The sequence below is a fragment of the Pogoniulus pusillus genome, chromosome 21 (genome assembly GCF_015220805.1).
Source record: "Pogoniulus pusillus isolate bPogPus1 chromosome 21, bPogPus1.pri, whole genome shotgun sequence".
Lineage (NCBI taxonomy): Eukaryota > Metazoa > Chordata > Aves > Piciformes > Lybiidae > Pogoniulus > Pogoniulus pusillus.
This window is the reverse complement of record NC_087284.1, coordinates 20,526,081-20,542,982: the sequence shown is the minus strand read 5'-3', so window position 1 is coordinate 20,542,982 and position 16,902 is coordinate 20,526,081. Positions and strand designations below refer to the sequence as shown.

At 45.5% G+C, this 16,902-nt stretch overlaps 1 protein-coding gene across 1 annotated transcript in view; it reads left to right on the top strand.

The window, feature by feature from the left end:
• The window catches only part of BASP1 (brain abundant membrane attached signal protein 1), a 50,269-nt gene extending 33,567 nt beyond the window's left edge, over window positions 1-16,702 (top strand). The window contains exon 2 of the mRNA XM_064161192.1: window positions 14,843-16,702. Within this exon, the coding sequence (XP_064017262.1) occupies window positions 14,852-15,574 (723 nt within the window). The 5' untranslated portion in view covers window positions 14,843-14,851 and the 3' untranslated portion in view covers window positions 15,575-16,702. The remainder of the gene's footprint in view (window positions 1-14,842) is intronic.
• The last annotated feature ends 200 nt before the right edge of the window (window positions 16,703-16,902 follow it).

The window sequence follows — 16,902 nt, the reverse complement described above, 5'->3', positions numbered from 1 at the left end:
TGTTTCAGATAGCTTTCTGTCCTTGTAAGCAGGCAGTGTTCCCACTTTGCAGCATTTCAATGAATGATATTATAAGAAACCATGAGGCAAAAAATGGCTTTGGGATTTAAGACTCTTTTAGGACTTTTCTTGCTGAAATGTGGACACAAATGGAAATCTTAGATTATCTTTGTAATTCATACTAGGGCTGATGCTTAAAGAACTTGTAAATACTCTGAGGTTATAAAGAAATTATGAGATCACAGATCACAGGATGTTAGGGGTTGGAAGGGACCCAGGGAGATCATCGAGTCCAACCCCCTGCCAGAGCAGGACAATCCTATCTAACACAGATCACAGAGGAACACATCCAGACAGGCCTGGAAAGGCTCCAGAGAAGGAGGCTCCACAACCTCCCTGGGGAGCCTGTTCCAGTGCTCTGTGACCCTTACAGTAAAGAAGTTCCCCCTTGTGTTGAGGTGGAACCTCTTGTGCTGCAATTTACACTCATTGCTCCTTGTCCTATCCCAGGCAGCAGTGAGCAGAGCCTGTCCCCCTGCTCCTGGCAGCCTTCAGATACTTACAAACATTTATCGAATCCCCTCTCAGTCTTCTCTTCTCCAGACTAAAAACTCCCAGGTCCCTCAGCATCTCCTCATCAGCCATGCCCTCCAGTCCCCTCATCATCCTCGTAGCCCTCTGCTGGGCCCTCTCCAGCAGATCCCTGTGCCTCTTCCAACTGGGGAGCCCAAAACTGAACACAGCATTCAAGATGAGGTCTCAGCAGGGCAGAGTAGAGGGGGAGCAGAACCTCCCTTGATCTGCTGGACACACAACCTAGCACCCAGCCCTAGCCAGTCAACCAGACCATGGCACTAAGTGCCTCATCCAGTCTTTGCTTGAACACCTCCAGGGATGGTGACTCCACCACCTCCCTGGGCAGCCCATTCCAATGCCAATCACTCTCCCTGGGAAGAACTTCCTCCTGTCTCCTGAAGTGAACCAAAACTGAAGGGAATGTCTGTATTTGGAACTGTGAATCGAAATGCCTGTATACAGATGTCCTCAGCCCGGAGGCATAAATGCAGAGGAGCTTTCAGCAGTATGTGAAAATGCTCAGTGGTACTTTGTGTTGATGTCTGTCTGCCTGTGGTTAGAATAAATAATTTTCCAAATAGCCATGGGCTGAAAGCTCTTTAAGCTGAAGGAGTGACTCTGAAAGATCTCTATTAATAGCTTTCTCTACAGCATGTGGGCCTTGGATAGCAAGGGCTCTTCAGTTGTGTGGTCTGAGCTAACCAAAACTGTACATTGGCATGCATACACCCTTGATGGAGGAGTAGTCTGCATTAAGTGTAATATAATCTAAAGCAACTGCTAAACTACCTGAACTGCAGAAATTGAATTGTGGCCATAAATAGGTATTAACTACAATTCATTGACACAAATTAATATATTTATACAATTAATATATTTATTAAATGTTTCTATAAATATATGAATGGCAAGAGAAGGGCCAAGGACAACCTCCAGTCCTTATTAAAGAGGTGAATATAGTGACAAAGGATGAGGAAAAGGCAGAGGTGCTTGACACCTTATTTGCCTCAATCTTCAGTAGTGGAACAGGTTGTCTCCAGGACAGCTGGACTCCTGGAGTGGCAGATGGAGTCAGGACCCAGTACAGTCCCCCTGTAATCCATGAGGAAGAAGTAAGGGACCTGCTGAGACATTTGGATCCTCACAAGTCCATGGCACCAGGTGGGATCCATCCTAGGGTGCTGAGAGAGCTGGCAGCTGAGCTGGCCAAGCCACTCTCCATCATTTATCAACAGTCCTGGCTCACTGGAGAGGTTCCTGAAGACTGGAAGCTGGCCAATGTGATACCTATCCACAAGAAGGGTTGAAAGGAGGAGCATCAGCCTCCTTAGACTGTGTTAATGGCATTTAAAAGGTTGCTGAAAGCATATGATACCTTGCAAATGTAAAGAATATCATTTCCATTTCCCCACTGTACACTGCAGATATTTGCAGCCTCCCTTTGTTTAGCACCTCAGCCTGGTGCTGTGGAGCAGGGAGCACCACCAGGGTTAGGAAGATTCAGTGCATGTGATTAATCACACAGAAGGAGAACCTCAATGAAAGGAGGCTCAGAGGTGACCTCATTGCTGTCTACAGCTACCTGAAGGGAGGCTGTAGCCAGATGGGGTTGGTCTCTTCTCCCAGGCAACCAGCAACAGAACAAGGGGACACAGTCTCAAGCTGTGCTGGGGGAGGTCTAGGCTGGATGTTAGGAGGAAGTTCTTCACAGAGAGAGTGATTGGCATTGGAATGGGCTGCCCAGGGAGGTGGTGGAGTCACCATCCCTGGAGGTGTTCAATCAAAGCCTGGATGAGGCACTTAGTGCCGTGGTCTAGTTGACTGGCTAGGGCTGGGTGCTAGGTTGGACTGGATGATCTTGGAGGTCTCTTCCAACCTGGCTGATTCTCTGATTCTACAATTCTATGATTCTAATTTTGAGCCAGTGCTCAGGTGAGGAGGTGGGAAAGGATTAGATGCAGCTTGGCAGCTATCCCTACAAAGTTATTTTTCTTTTGCTTTTATTAAGTGAGGTTTAAATTGACAGCTCTAAGATGGACAGGTTTCATACTAATACTTAAATAGAAAAGGAAACCAAGGTATTTTGTTGGAATGAGATAGGCACATGATCAGCTTTCCTGACTTACCACTTTCATTCCTGCTGCATTGTTTGCTCTTTTGCTTTGCATAGCTGCTAGCATGGAGTGGTTCTGGATGAATATTTATTAAATTTGATTTCTGCCTCACATGGTTTCAACATAAATCTCAGTGTGATCCACGAATTGCACTAGCTGCTCACTTTACATCTTGCCAAATGGACTTGTTAGCCTCTAGCCTTATGTAACTTCCCCTCTAGCCTAGCTGATCATCCATCCCAATATAACTCAAACCAGAAGTAGTAAAAGAAAAGAGATAGTACAGTCACTGAAGATGTCAGAAAGAATCTCAGGCAATCAGGATCTGGAAGTCTGGAATTCAAGGTGACATATCTAACATCTTAACACATAGAATCATAGAATCAACCAGGTTGAAAGAGACCTCCAAGATCATCCAGTCATAAAATCATCATCATAGAATCAACCAGGTTGGAAGAGACCTCCAAGATCATCCAGTCCAACCTAGCACCCAGCCCTATCCAGGCAACCAGACCATGGCACTAAGTGCCTCAGCCAGTCTTCTCTTGAACACCTCCAGGGATGGTGCCTCCATCACCTCCCTGGGCAGCCCATTCCAATGCCAATCACTCTCTCTGCCAACAACTTCCTCCTCACATCCAGCCTGTACATGGTACAGTTTATTGCCTGTCATAGCTCTTTAGCATTATTAGAAACACTTCCCATTTCCAAGTGGGTTTCTCAAAGCAAACCATGCAAGGCAGTGTTGTGCTGGGACACAAGATAAAACCACAGGAGATTATTTTGTTCTACAGCTCATTCTGTCAGCTTGCAACACTTGAAACTGTAAAGCAGACTCTCTTCTCAGCCATGCAGGACATGCCCTGGCTATGTGTTAGCTTATTACCAGAATGTGGCACTGAAGAAGCATAATTGCCTGATGACATTAGTCATTGATGCATACCTGTTCTTCTGGGCCAAGAAATAGAGCTGTCATTTATCAGTTTTTGGAGAATATTGCCAGTCTGAGTAAAGATTGCCTAAGAAATCTTGCTGTTTTGTACAGTCATTAGAGGAGTGTGAGTGAGTAGTGATGAAACAGGTGGACAGAGACACAAATAGGAGGAAGTTCTTCCCAGAGAGAGTGATTGGCATTGGAATGGGCTGCCCAGGGAGGTGGTGGAGTCACTGTCCCTGGAGGTGTTCAAGAAAAGCCTGGATGGGGCACTTAGTGCCATGGTCTAGTTGACTGGATAGGGCAGGGGGATAGGTTGGACTGGATGATGTTGGAGGTCTTTTCCAACCTGGTTGATTCTATGATTCTGTGACACTGACATTTATGTTACTTGCTAGCATCTGGCAGTTAGATTTTTGGAGTGGCTCTTTTGCTGGCACTCAGAACAGTTAAGTGGTCTGCAAGCTAGAAGTGTGGTATTGAGATCCATGATAGAAATACTGATGGTGGGGGAAAAAATGGAAGCAAAAGGTGAATTAGAAGGAAATAGTCTCATTACCTAGGCTTTTATCACCTTGCATGGTTTTGTAATTAGATATGGTGCCAGTGTCTAATTGAGGGAGGCAAAAGATGCCTAGCCATAATTAGAATATCGTGTGTGGAATCTTGCTTCTCACTTGGCCATGCATGTTTCTAAGACCTGAACATTTCAAATCACAGAATTTCTCAGATTGGAAAAGACCTTCAAGCTCACTGAGTCCAATCATTAGTTTCACACTGACAAGTCCTTGACTAAACCAAATCCCTCAGCACAGCTTCTAATCACTAGGAATCACTATGGTTGGAAAGGACCACCAGCATCACAGTATCCCAGTATCACCAGGGTTGGAGGAGACCTCACAGATCATCAAGTCCAACCCTTTACCACAGAGCTCAAGGCTAAACCATGGCACCAAGTGCCACGTCCAGTCCTGCCTTGAACAGCTCCAGGGACGGCGACTCCACCACCTCCCCGGGCAGCCCATTCCAGTGTCCAATGACTCTCTCAGGGAAGAACTTTCTCCTCACCTCCAGCCTAAATCTCCCCTGGTGCAGCCTGAGGCTGTGTCCTCTCGTTCTGGTGCTGGCCACCTGAGAGAAGAGAGCAACCTCCTCCTGGCCACAACCACCCCTCAGGTAGCTGTAGACAGCAATGAGGTCACCCCTGAGCCTCCTCTTCTCCAGGCTAACCAATCCCAGCTCCCTCAGCCTCTCCTCGTAGGGCTGTGCTCAAGGCCTCTCCCCAGCCTCGTTGCCCTTCTCTGGACATGCTCAAGCATCTCAATGTCCCTCCTAAACTGGGGGGCCCAGAACTGAGCACAGTACTCATCATCCAGTCGAAAGGATGTGTGCAATAACCATCTCTGGAATTTGCATCATTTCATATTTAGGAACTTGATTCTAGGATACATAATAGAAACCTCAGGCTAGTGTAAAATATTATTTAACTGCTTCCTGGAAGTCAGTGCACAAACATGAAAGTCATGTGGCAGTTTAGGAAGAGTAAGGAGGAGGCACATGCTTATATTTTTGGCTTAGGCTTTCAGGGTGTTTCGAAATCTGCAGACTGTTTCTACACCAAGTGTTGCTCTTGCACTCTCTGCACAAACAAGTGTTTACAGCAGAGTTTCCCCTTCCCACTGCCTGCCTAACAATAGTGTGATTAAGATCTCAGTCTGGGGCAGGCTGACTTTTGGCTGCCTTTGTGTACCTGCCTGAGCATGCCTGCAAGCTGCCTGTATTATTCAACTGAAAGAACATACTCAGTTTATCAGGATATAGGAAAACTGCTTCCAATGTGAGCTGCATCTCAAGCCTGCAGGAAGGCTGGGAGAATGCATGAGGCAGATGGGGCAAGTAGAAATGGATGGTAACATTTCTTCTCTGGAGACTTTCAGGGCCTGTCTGGATGTGTTCCTCTGTGATCTGTGTTAGTATTGTCCTGCTCTGGCAGGGGGGTTGGACTCGATGATCTTCTTGGGTCCCTTCCAACCCCTAACATCCTGTGAGGCTGTGAGAAATGTAAGCAATCAGAGCACTGGATGAACCCAATACACTGGATGTAAAAAGAACTTATTTTATGCTGCTTCTGTGTTGCTTAGTTTTTAATATTCTTTGGGTTTCCATTGTGAACAATACAAAACAGCCTTGCAGGACCTGCCAGGCATGAAACTGGAGGCACTGGCAGTTGTGTGTATTCCCCTGGGCAGTGTAGTGTTGCATTGGATCACTTCTGAAAAACACCTTGTGGTTAAACACTATGTCCACAGGATCAGAGAATGCTGGGGGTTGGAAGGGACCCAGAGAGATCATCGAGTCCAACCCCCCCTGCCAGAGCAGGACAATCCTATCTAACACAGATCACAGAGGAACACATCCAGACAGGCCTGGAAAGCAGACCCCACAAGTTCTCTGGGGAGCCTGTTCCAGTGCTCTGTGACCCTTACAGTAAAGAAGTTCCCCCTTGTGTTTAGGCAGAACCTCCTGTGCTGCAACTTACACCCATTGCTCCTTGTCCTATCCCAGGCAGCAGTGAGCAGAGCCTGTTCTCCCCTCCTCCTGGGCAGCCTTCAGATATTTATAAACATTTATCAACTCCCTTCTAAGTCTTCTCTTCTCCAGACTAAAAACTCCCAACTGCCTCAGCCTGTCCTCATAAGCCATGCCCTCCAGTCCCCTCATCATCCTCGTAGCCCTCTGCTGGACCCTCTCCAGCAGATCCCTGTCCCTCTTAAACTGGGGAGCCCAAAGCTGAACACAGTATTCAAGATGAGGTCTCAGCAGGGCAGAGTAGAGAGGGAAGAGAACCTCCCTTGATCTGCTGGACACACTCTTCCTAATCCACCCCAGGATCCCATTGGCCTTCCTGGCCACAAGGGCACATTGCTGTGCCATGGGTAACTTGTTAGCCACCAGCACCCCCAGGTCCCTTTCCCCAGGGCTGCTTTCCAGTGTTTCTGATTTGAACCCAGCAAGAGGAAAGAATCAGCTGTAGATGATTGTCCAAGGAGAACAGCAGTGATGTTATTTCTATCCATGTTAGCTGGTCTGATAAAAGGTGTTATCTCTGCCTACAATGCACAGCCTCACCAGGGGTTAGTAGGGAGTTTGCACATCACATTTCTTCTGTGATGCTCATTTCCCATTGGAATGGGCTGCCCAGGGAGGTGGTGGAGGCACCGTCCCTGGAGGTGTTCAAGCAAAGCCTGGATGAGGCACTTAGTGCCATGGTCTGGTTGAGTGGCTAGGGCTGGGTGCTAGGTTGGACTGGATGATCTTGGAGGTCTCTTCCAACCTGCTTGATTCTATGATTCTATGACTCAGGGAGGCAAGACAGGTCCATGTTCAGCTCCATGTTTTCTGCAAGATGGCAGGTGGCTGGAGAAGCTAAGGGTGTATTAGCTTAAAGAAATATGGTGCTTACATTTGGGAGCAAGAACCCTGCTACAGAGAGCAGCTCTGCAGCTCACAGGCCAGTACTTCCCTGAAGTGGCTTTAGTGTATGTGGTGAGAGGCAGTGAGGCTGCATAAGGCAATACAGTAATGTACTTTTCCCCACGGACTTCTGCAGCTAGAGTAGTGCTGCTTTGAGAAGCAAAGGAGAAGGAAGGAATTTGAAAGGAAGGGATTTGGAAGGAGTTTGGAATTTGAAAGGAAGGAATGAAGTTGGAAGGAGGTGCAGAGAGGAGGGAATGGGAGTGGAGCATAGGAGAGGGGAAGGGAGGAGAGGAGAGAATAGGAGAGGGGAGGAGAAGAGAGGAGAAGGGAAGGGAGGGGAGGAGCAGGGAGAGGAGGGAAGAGAAGAAGGAAGGAGGAAAGGAGTGGGGGGGAATGGGATGGGAGGATGTGAAGGGGCTTGAACATGACTGAGACCTAGCATTTCTGCTCATTCTAAGTGACATCTTTCATTTCATAAACTGTTGTGAAAATTGTGTTTGGAAGTTCCTTATTTCTTTAAGTTTCTATGTATGTCCCTTTGTTAAAGCTTCTTTTTTTTAAACAGAGGTGTAGAGGGAATGAATGAGGCACAGAGTTATAATGGCTTCTTTAAGATCTTTTTATTTGTTTTGAGCAGCTGGGGGATGAGGCAGTTTCTGGGATTGGTATTTCCTTTGATTTGAAGTGTTGAAACCCTCCCTTAGGGAGAATGTGCATTTTACAGCTCTTGTCTGCAGGCTACGTGAGATAAGTCATGCCTGGAAACAGGCTTGTGCAAGGGTTGGCCTGACCCACCACATGCCTGCACTGCAATGCAGGCAGTGGGATTTCAGAAGACACTGGCTTCCTGAACTAGCTTTTCTGGAGGTAGACTAACTCCCTGCACTTTGTGTGGGTTTGAACAGCTGCATTGGTAGCTTAGATCTGGCAAACAAACTGTGCTCCTGTACAGGTGATATCTGTGGGTTTCATAGAATCATAGAATCATAGAATCAACCAGGTTGGAAGAGACCTCCAAGATCAGCCAGTCCAACCTAGCACCCAGCCCTAGCCAGTCAACCAGACCATGGCACTGAGTGCCTCATCCAGTCTTCTCTTGAACACCTCCAGGGACTCCACCACCTCCCTGGGCAGCCCATTCCAATGCCAATCACTCTCTCTGCCAACAACTTCCTCCTAACATCCAGCCTATACTTCTCCCAGCACAGCTTGAGGCTGTGTCCCCTTGTTCTGTTGCTGGTTGCCTGGGAGAAGAGACCCAACCCCACCTGGCTACAGCCTTCCTTCAGGTAGTTGTAGACAGCAATGAGGTCAGCCCTGAGCCTCCTCTTGTTCAGGCTGCACACCCCCAGCTCCCTCAGCCTCTCCTCACAGGGTTTGTGTTCCAGGCCCCTCACCAGCTTTGTCACCCTTCTCTGGACACCTTCCAGCACCTCAACAAAGGTTCCTTCCTGATGTGCTGCTGTCTGTACTGACAAGGAAGGTGATAGCAAGTCCATTCCTGCAGTAGCCAGACCCTGTCAGGAAATGTGAAAGTGTGTGCTAGATGAAATCTATCCAAATGTATAAGCACAGGAGGCATCTACTTGGGCAGACAGATCTTTGCTGACTTTTTCAGCATGGAAGCACAATTTCAAATGTAAAACTTCATTTGATATTTACTTTCCCAAGCTGCACAAATGTACACTGCCTATGTGCCAGGGACTCATCTCTGTCAGATCAGGTGTAGGATCTGAAGTGGTCTATGAATTCTTCCTTCTTAACTCTTCTTTGGATACTGCTATCCCAAGGAATCACTATTACCATGAATACCCAAACGACATAAGGTGCTGTAGGTAACCTTTAGACATGATGTTTTGTAATACAAGTAGTCTTTTCTTTCTATACAATAAGGCAGGTATCTGTGCAGGCTCTTCAGTTCTCTCTTGCTTTTTACAGGAGAACTGAAACTTGAGGATGAGCACAACAAACAGAAGTACTCTGAAGAAATCTTTGCTTCTGTTGTAGGACTTCTCCACAGCGAACTCTTCTTCCAGGAGAAGAGCAGGACAGCCAGAGAATATTGAGTAGACTGAGAAGCAGATGAAGTCTGTTATGCTTCAGAGTGTCATATTTAACATTGCTGTTCTAAAGCAGTGCAAACTGATTCATCAGGATTCTCTGAAACCAACGGATGTATTGCAATTTCTTATGTAGAATCTGCTTTTAGACCTCTTCCTTTCAGTAGTGAACAGTTCACTTTACAGGAGTGGTGCTCTGCATGAACATAGGCTGGATGTGAGGAGGAAGCTGTTGGCAGAGAGAGTGATTGGCATTGGAATGGGCTGCCCAGGGAGGTAATGAAGTCACTGTCCCTGCAGGTGTTCAAGCAAAGCCTGGCTGAGGCACTTAGTGCCATGGTCTGGTTGACTGGATAGTGCTGGGTGCTAGGTTGGACTGGATGATGTTGGAGGTCTCTTCCAACCTGCTTGATTCTATGATTCTGATTTTCAAGGATCTTTGTTTTGGCCATGCTTGCTATAGTGTGCACTCAGCTGGTAGCTGTTAGGCTTAGATCAAAATCACTGTCAATGGTTGTGCAAATAACCGAAGCTATGCTGGGATTTAGCCTCCTTGGTGAATAATTGTAGGCATTTTTTTCCTGTGTCTGTCATTCATAAGCTGGATGCAGTGATTATGGGTCTTAGGAAGAGGGAGGGGAAATGGGAGAGGCTGAGCAATAGAGCTATGGCCATCAGTCTCACTGGGACAGGCAGTCCTTTGGTGGAGTGGAGTAAAAATAGTCTGTAATCTTGCAAGTGTTAGTATGCAGGTAGTAATGGAGAGTGGATTTCACACTGTATGAATGCATAGCTCTGTGCCTTAATGTGCTTTGCTGTTTGTTTCACTTGCAAGACTTTTCACTGAGATGCACTTTTCTGTGGCAGCAGGCAGGATTAGCCCTGTAGGAATGTCCAGCACAGTCGCAGTGATTTTTGAGTGGCTTGATCTACGTGCTGCTTTCCTTCCAGGTATAGCTGATTGTCATTTAAACATTCTGAGGGTTTACTTTGTGTCTGCTGCACCCTGAGACTCTGCACTTCAGGTATGTTCTTCAGAATGTTAAGAAACCTGCTTCAGGCAAAGTAAAGTGGGACAGAGATTAGATTAGCATCTGTTTGAGGCAGTGGAGCATGTAGGGGCAAGTGTTTCTGGAGAATGTGACAAGAGAGCGTGGTTATCAGGAGGCTGGGAAGTGGAGGAGTAGTGTTTGTAATTCATGTGTAAGGGAGAAGGCAGTATCTGTAATTCTTATGTAGGGGAGAAGGAACTTTGCAGCATTGCTACCTGCAAGGGTAGGCGTTGACCCTGGTGATTGGTGCACTTTTGCATAATAGCTATGATGATGATGATGATGATGATGATGATGATGATGATGATGTAGGCAGCTTTTCGGGGTGAGGGGGTGAGATGCAGTGAATCTGTTCTGTTACACAGTAGCTGAAATTGTGCTGGAAGGTGGCAGTCCATTTGCAATTGTAAATATTTGCTCGCAGAACAGAATGGTAGTTTCTGAATCTCATCTCCATCTTCTGCTCCAGTATCTTGAGCCAGTTGGCTGGGATGCAAATTGAGACAGAGTGATTCCTCAGTCTACCTCTGAGTAAAGACAGGGCATGTTTCCTTTCACAGCCTGAGACCACATTTCTCATGTGCTCACTTCTCTACTTATTAAAGGTCCTTTGGCATATGCATTCAGTAGCCAGCTGTATCTGAGTTGAAAAGGGGTTTGTGGAAGAAAACACACATTATGCTGAGTTACTGCATGAAAATACTACATGAAATAGCAAATATGCTACATGGAATAGCAAATATACTGCATGAAATAGCAAATATGCTACATGAAATAGCAAATATGCTACATGGAATAGCAACTATGCTACATGGAATAGCAACTATGCTGCATGAAATAGCAACTATGCTACGTGGAATAGCAAATATGCTGCATGAAGTGGCAAATATGCTACATGAAATAGCAAATATGCTGCATGAAATAGCAAATATGCTACATGGAATAGCAACTATGCTGCATGAAATAGCAAATATGCTACATGAAATAGCAACTATGCTGCATGAAATAGCAAATATGCTGCATGAAGTAGCAAATATGCTACATGAAATAGCAAATATGCTGCATGAAGTAGCAAATATGCTGCATGAAATAGCAAATATGCTGCATGAAATAGCAAATATGCTACATGGAATAGCAACTATGCTACATGAAATAGCAAATATGCTGCATGAAGAAGCAACTATGCTGCATGAAATAGCAACTATGCTACATGGAATAGCAAATATGCTACATGAAATAGCAAATATGCTACATGAAATAGCAAATATGCTACATGAAAGAGCAAATATGCCGCATGAAGTAGCAAATATGCTGCATGAAATAGCAACTATGCTACATGAAATAGCAACTATGCTACATGAAATAGCAAATATGCTGCATGAAGTAGCAAATATGCTACATGAAGTAGCAAATATGCTGCATGAAATAGCAAATATGCTGCATGAAATAGCAAATATGCTGCATGAAATAGCAAATATGCTGCATGAAGTAGCAACTATGCTACATGAAATAGCAAATATGCTGCATGAAATAGCAACTATGCTACATGAAATAGCAAAATCTGAAAAAATACAAAAGTCACAGAAAAAGAAATCAAGCTCACAGTACCTGGACTTTGCTGGGAAATAAACACAGGCTTAATTGGGGCTTGCAAATTGGCACGTAACACATGACTTCAGTATAAATCTCTGATCCCATTGACTTGCAAAAGCCTTTTTGAAGCCTTTGGTTATAATTGGACTTTAAAAAAAACTAAGCTAGAGTTTACAGAGTCTTGAGAAGCCTGTAAATTTGTCACATAACAAACTAATGCCTATAGGCTGCCTTAAAAACTTAAACCGCTGCTATCTCTGCCATGGAGGTAGAGATTAGATTACTCAGTTGTGGCTCCATGGAAGCTAATCCTTTTATTGCTGTTGCCTATAACGTTTCAGACAACAAAGCAGCGTTTCAGTAGCACTGTGTTACCATTTTGCAGGGCTGTGTGCTAACCCTTCAACGGTATTTGCAAATTGTTACTCTTTTGGAGAGCTGAAATCAGAAAGTTCTCTGCTGATTGCATCTCAGTTTTGCCCATGACGAGGGAAAATCTGCTGCTGGGGCGTACCTGGGCTTTGTATCTGTGTGCAGCAGAAAATGCACTGAGAGACAGCTAATTCTTAGTAGCAGTTAACATTATTTAATAAGCAGCCTTTTATGAGCACTCCTTTGAATTTTTCCTGGTGTGTATTCACAGTTTTGGCCAGTGCATGAAAAAAGACAGGGTCTTTGCAAAATAGAAAGCTAGAATGATTTACCTGGATCAGGAACAGCATGGCCAGTGGGACAAGGGAGGTTATTCTGCCCCTGTACTCAGCACTGCTCAGGTCACACCTTGAGTGCTGTGTCCAGTTCTGGGCTCCTCAATTCAAGAGAGATGTTGAGGTGCTGGAACATGTGCAGAGAAGGGCAACAAAGCTGGTGAGGGGCCTGGAACACAAACCCGATGAGGAGAGGCTGAGGGAGCTGGGGGTGTGCAGCCTGGAGAAGAGGAGGCTTAGGGCAGACCTCATTGCTGTCTACAACTACCTGAAGGGAGGCTGTAGCCAGGTGAGGGTTGGTCTCTTCTCCCAGGCACCCAGCAAGAGAACAAGGGGACACAGTCTCAAGTTGTGCCAGGGGAAGTCTAGGTTGGATGTTAGAAGGAAGTTGTTGACAGAGAGAGTGATTGGCATTGGAATGGGCTGCCCAGGGAGGTGGTGGAGTCACCATCCCTGGAGGTGTTCAAGAGAAGACTGGCTGAGGCACTTAGTGCCATGGTCTGGTTGACTGGCTAGGGCTGGGTGCTAGGTTGGACTGGATGATCTCAGAGGTCTCTTCCAGCCTGGTTGATTCTATGATTCTGTGATCTTCTCTGGAGAAGCTCTTAAATGAGACATTTGTTTGACAATACTTTGGAAAAAAAATCACCTTCTGTTTTCAAAGTGTATGAAACTAGGATTAGTTGGCTGGTTGGTTGGTTTTCATTAACCTTTCATTCTGTATGAACGATACATTCATTTTAATACCAGAAGTATAATTTTTTTTTAGCCAATCATAGAGGTTCATTAATGTTCATTAACGACACAATCTATCTGTGTCTTCTTTGGTTTTAAAAGACAAAGTTTGCTTTGAAGTACTGTGAAAGATTGTGCATATTCTTGGTTAAAACTCCCACGGGAAGGATCTATAAATACTGATGTAGTTAGACATGCTCAGCTTTTCAACAGGTGACCTGTGTACTTGATTACTTGTCATTGGAAACTGCCAACAGAGGCTACACAGCATGCACCCTGCTTTCCCCCCATTTTTAGCTCTATCATGTCACATGTAAGCTTGTAGCCAGAAGTCATAGAATCATAGAATCAACCAGGTTGGAAGAGACCTCTGAGATCATCCAGTCCAACCTAGCACCCAGCCCTAGCCAGTCACCCAGACCATGGCACTAAGTGCCTCATCCAGGCTTCTGTTGAACACCTCCAGGGATGGTGCCTCCACCACCTCCCTGGGCAGCCCATTCCAATGCCAATCACTCTCTCTGCCAACAACTTCCTCCTAACATCCAGCCTATACTTCCCCTGGCACAACTTGAGACTGTGTCCCCTTGTTCTATTGCTGGTTGCCTGGGAGAAGAGATCAACCCCCACCTAGCTACATCCTCCTTTCAGGTAGTTGTAGACAGCAATGAGGTCTGCCCTGAGCCTCCTCTTCTGCAGGCTGCACACCCCCAGCTCCCTCAGCCTCTCCTCATAGGGTTTGCCCTTATTTGCTTCTCTTGCCTTACTGAGAGGTCACAGGCTGGTGTTTCAGGCTGTGTGGTACTGCTCTGTGTGTGAATGTGTGGCTCCAGGATGGTAATCCCTGCAGGAACTGCTGGCAGGGAAAGGGCTGCCAGGGGCTCATCGCTGCTTCTGGGCTGCTGGAAGGTGGTGCCTGCACCCCTCTGTGTGAGAGCAGCAACGTGCGTTAGGTCTCCAGGTACCAGCTGCGTCTACAGTGGAAGATGGAGTTGGCTGTGTGGTAGCTGGTGGCAGAAGTGGAACGAGTAGATGTAGTATTCTGAGCTGGGGGGAACATCAGCTTTCTCACTGATTCTAGGCTTGCCTCGATTTTCCCATACCTTAGTGAAAGCTTCTTCATAGCCTTTGCTAGAGTCCTTATGGCCTTCGTGTTAAGTGTGGATGTGTGCCAGGATTGACACTTAAATCTGGTTTGTGCTCAGCTTGAATATAAAGGATGTTTTTTTCCTGCAACCACCTTTTATATCCATTTCTCTTAACACCTGAGACTGTGGTATGTGTTAGTCCTCTATCATTTTGTTACTCCTGCCCCTTCCCCGCTGATTGTTAGCCAAGATTGGGGGCTTAAGAGAAAAACTGTTCATAAGGGGAAGTGGCGGAAGGGAATCTTCTGACTGAAGTGGGATGTAAGCCCAGTGGCCATGGTGCTCAGCAGTGTCAGTGTGTTCAGCTAATAACGGCTGACCAAAACCGATGTAGTCTCCTTTTCAGGAGCCAGCATCATTTTTCCTTTTGCACCTCAGCTGATTTGATTTTCTCAGCAATAAGTGCTGGGCTTTGGTTAATGAGCTGCTTCTCTTTTCTCTTACAGAGCTCCAGTATGGGAGGCAAACTGAGCAAGAAGAAGAAGGGGTACAGTGTCAATGATGAAAAAGCTAAAGACAAAGATAAGAAGGCTGAAGGAGCAGCAACTGAGGAAGAGGAAACTCCAAAGGAAGCTGAGGATGCTCAGCAAACCACAGAGACCACAGAAGTGAAGGAGAACACCAAGGAGGAGAAGGGTGAAAAGGATACTCAGGTTGCTGCCAACAAGATAGAAGAGAAAGAAGGAGAGAAGGAGAAAACAGTGACCCAGGATGAAAGTCAGAAACCAGAACCAGAGAAGTCTGAGGCAGTCGTTGATGCGAAAGTAGAACCACAGAAGAACACCGAACAGGCATCCAAGCAAGAGGAGTCAACTGCAGCCTCTGCTCCTGCTGCCAGTAGCGAAGCCCCCAAAACTTCTGAGCCTAGCAACGATGCAAAAGCTTCAGAGGCCACAGCTCCCAGTAAAGCAGATGACAAGAGCAAAGAGGAAGGGGAAGCCAAAAAGACTGAGGCTCCCGCAACACCTGCAGCCCAAGAAACTAAAAGTGAAGCGGCCCCAGCTTCAGACTCAAAACCTAGCAGCAGCGAGGCTGCTCCTTCTTCCAAGGAGACGGCAGCAACAGCAGCACCTAGTTCCACTGCTAAAGCCTCGGACCCTGCAGCCCCACCAGAGGAAGCGAAACCTTCTGAAGCTCCAGCCACTAATTCGGATCAAACCGTAGCAGTGCAAGATTAAATTGGACAGCCTGTTGAAACAACCACTTAAAACAACCTGTGTCTTTTTTTTTTTGGTTTTGGTTTTGGGTTTTTTTTTTTGTTGTTTTGTTTGTTTAATTATTATTTTTTTCAGCTCTACTAACTCGTTTCAGTTCTGAAATAACAAAATATGTATGGCCCAGAAAGAAAGGGAGAAAAGGAAAGGGAAAAAAAAAAAACAACCTTCAAAGAATGTCCCATCAAGTTGGGAGGGAGGGAGGGAACGGGCGGGGGGGGGGAGGGGGGAGAATCCAAATAGTATTTTTGTGGGGAAATGTCTAATATACTTGCTGCCAACTTGCCACAAGTCCTGGATTTAAAGCAAACAACAGAAAAGAAGTAAACTGAATGGATGTCTGAAAGTACAGCACATCTTTTATACCTGAACTGCTGTAAATGCGCTCCACCCATGTATCAGGATCTTCTTTTTGTTCCGTCAGGGGGTTTGGGAGTGATGCTTGAATCTGCCCACTGAGTTTGTGCCAAGGCAATCAGATCTTTATGAAAGCAGTATTCTATGTGGTGGGTGTTTTGGGGGTTTTTTTTGGGTTTTTTTTTTTTGGTTGGTTTTAGATTTTATTTACAGCCTTTCTTCTTTTGGTAATTGTTTTTAATGCAGTGGATGAATGCCAACTTTCAGACAAAAACCCACTTAGCTGTCCACATATTTCTCAATGCCAATCCTCCAGTTCTTCCTCTCCAAATATTTTTTGGGAGTTTAAAAAAAAAACAAAAAAACCAACAACAACAACAACAACAAAAAAAAAAGCATTTTCATCCTACTTAGCCTACCTAGATTTCTCATGACGAGTTAATGCATGTCTGTGGTTGGGTGCACCTGTAGTTCTGTTTATTGGTCAGTGGAAATGAAAAAAGTCTGCGTTCATTGCAGTTCCAGTTTCTCTTCCATTCTGTGTCACAGATACCAACATGCACTCATTGGAAAACAAATGAGGGGGGGAAAAAAAAAAAAGAAGAAAAAAAAGAAAAAAAAAAGCAACAAACAAACAAACAAAAAAAAAAGAACAAAATGTACAATGGATGCATTGAAATTCTATGTAATTGTATAAATGGTGCAACAGTAATAAAAGCTAAATAATTTAAAAAATATGAGTGTCTAAAGATTGATTAAATCTTCACCTGTTTGGAAGTAAGCAGAGGAGATGTTTGCACTTAAGGGAAGTGTTACATCTGGGGTTGATTGCTTTTGTATGCTTAGTGAAGTAGAGGCCAAGGAGCCTGGAGAAGAGGAGGCTCAGGGCAGACCTCATTGCTGTCTACAGCTACCTGAAGGGAGTTTGTAGCCAG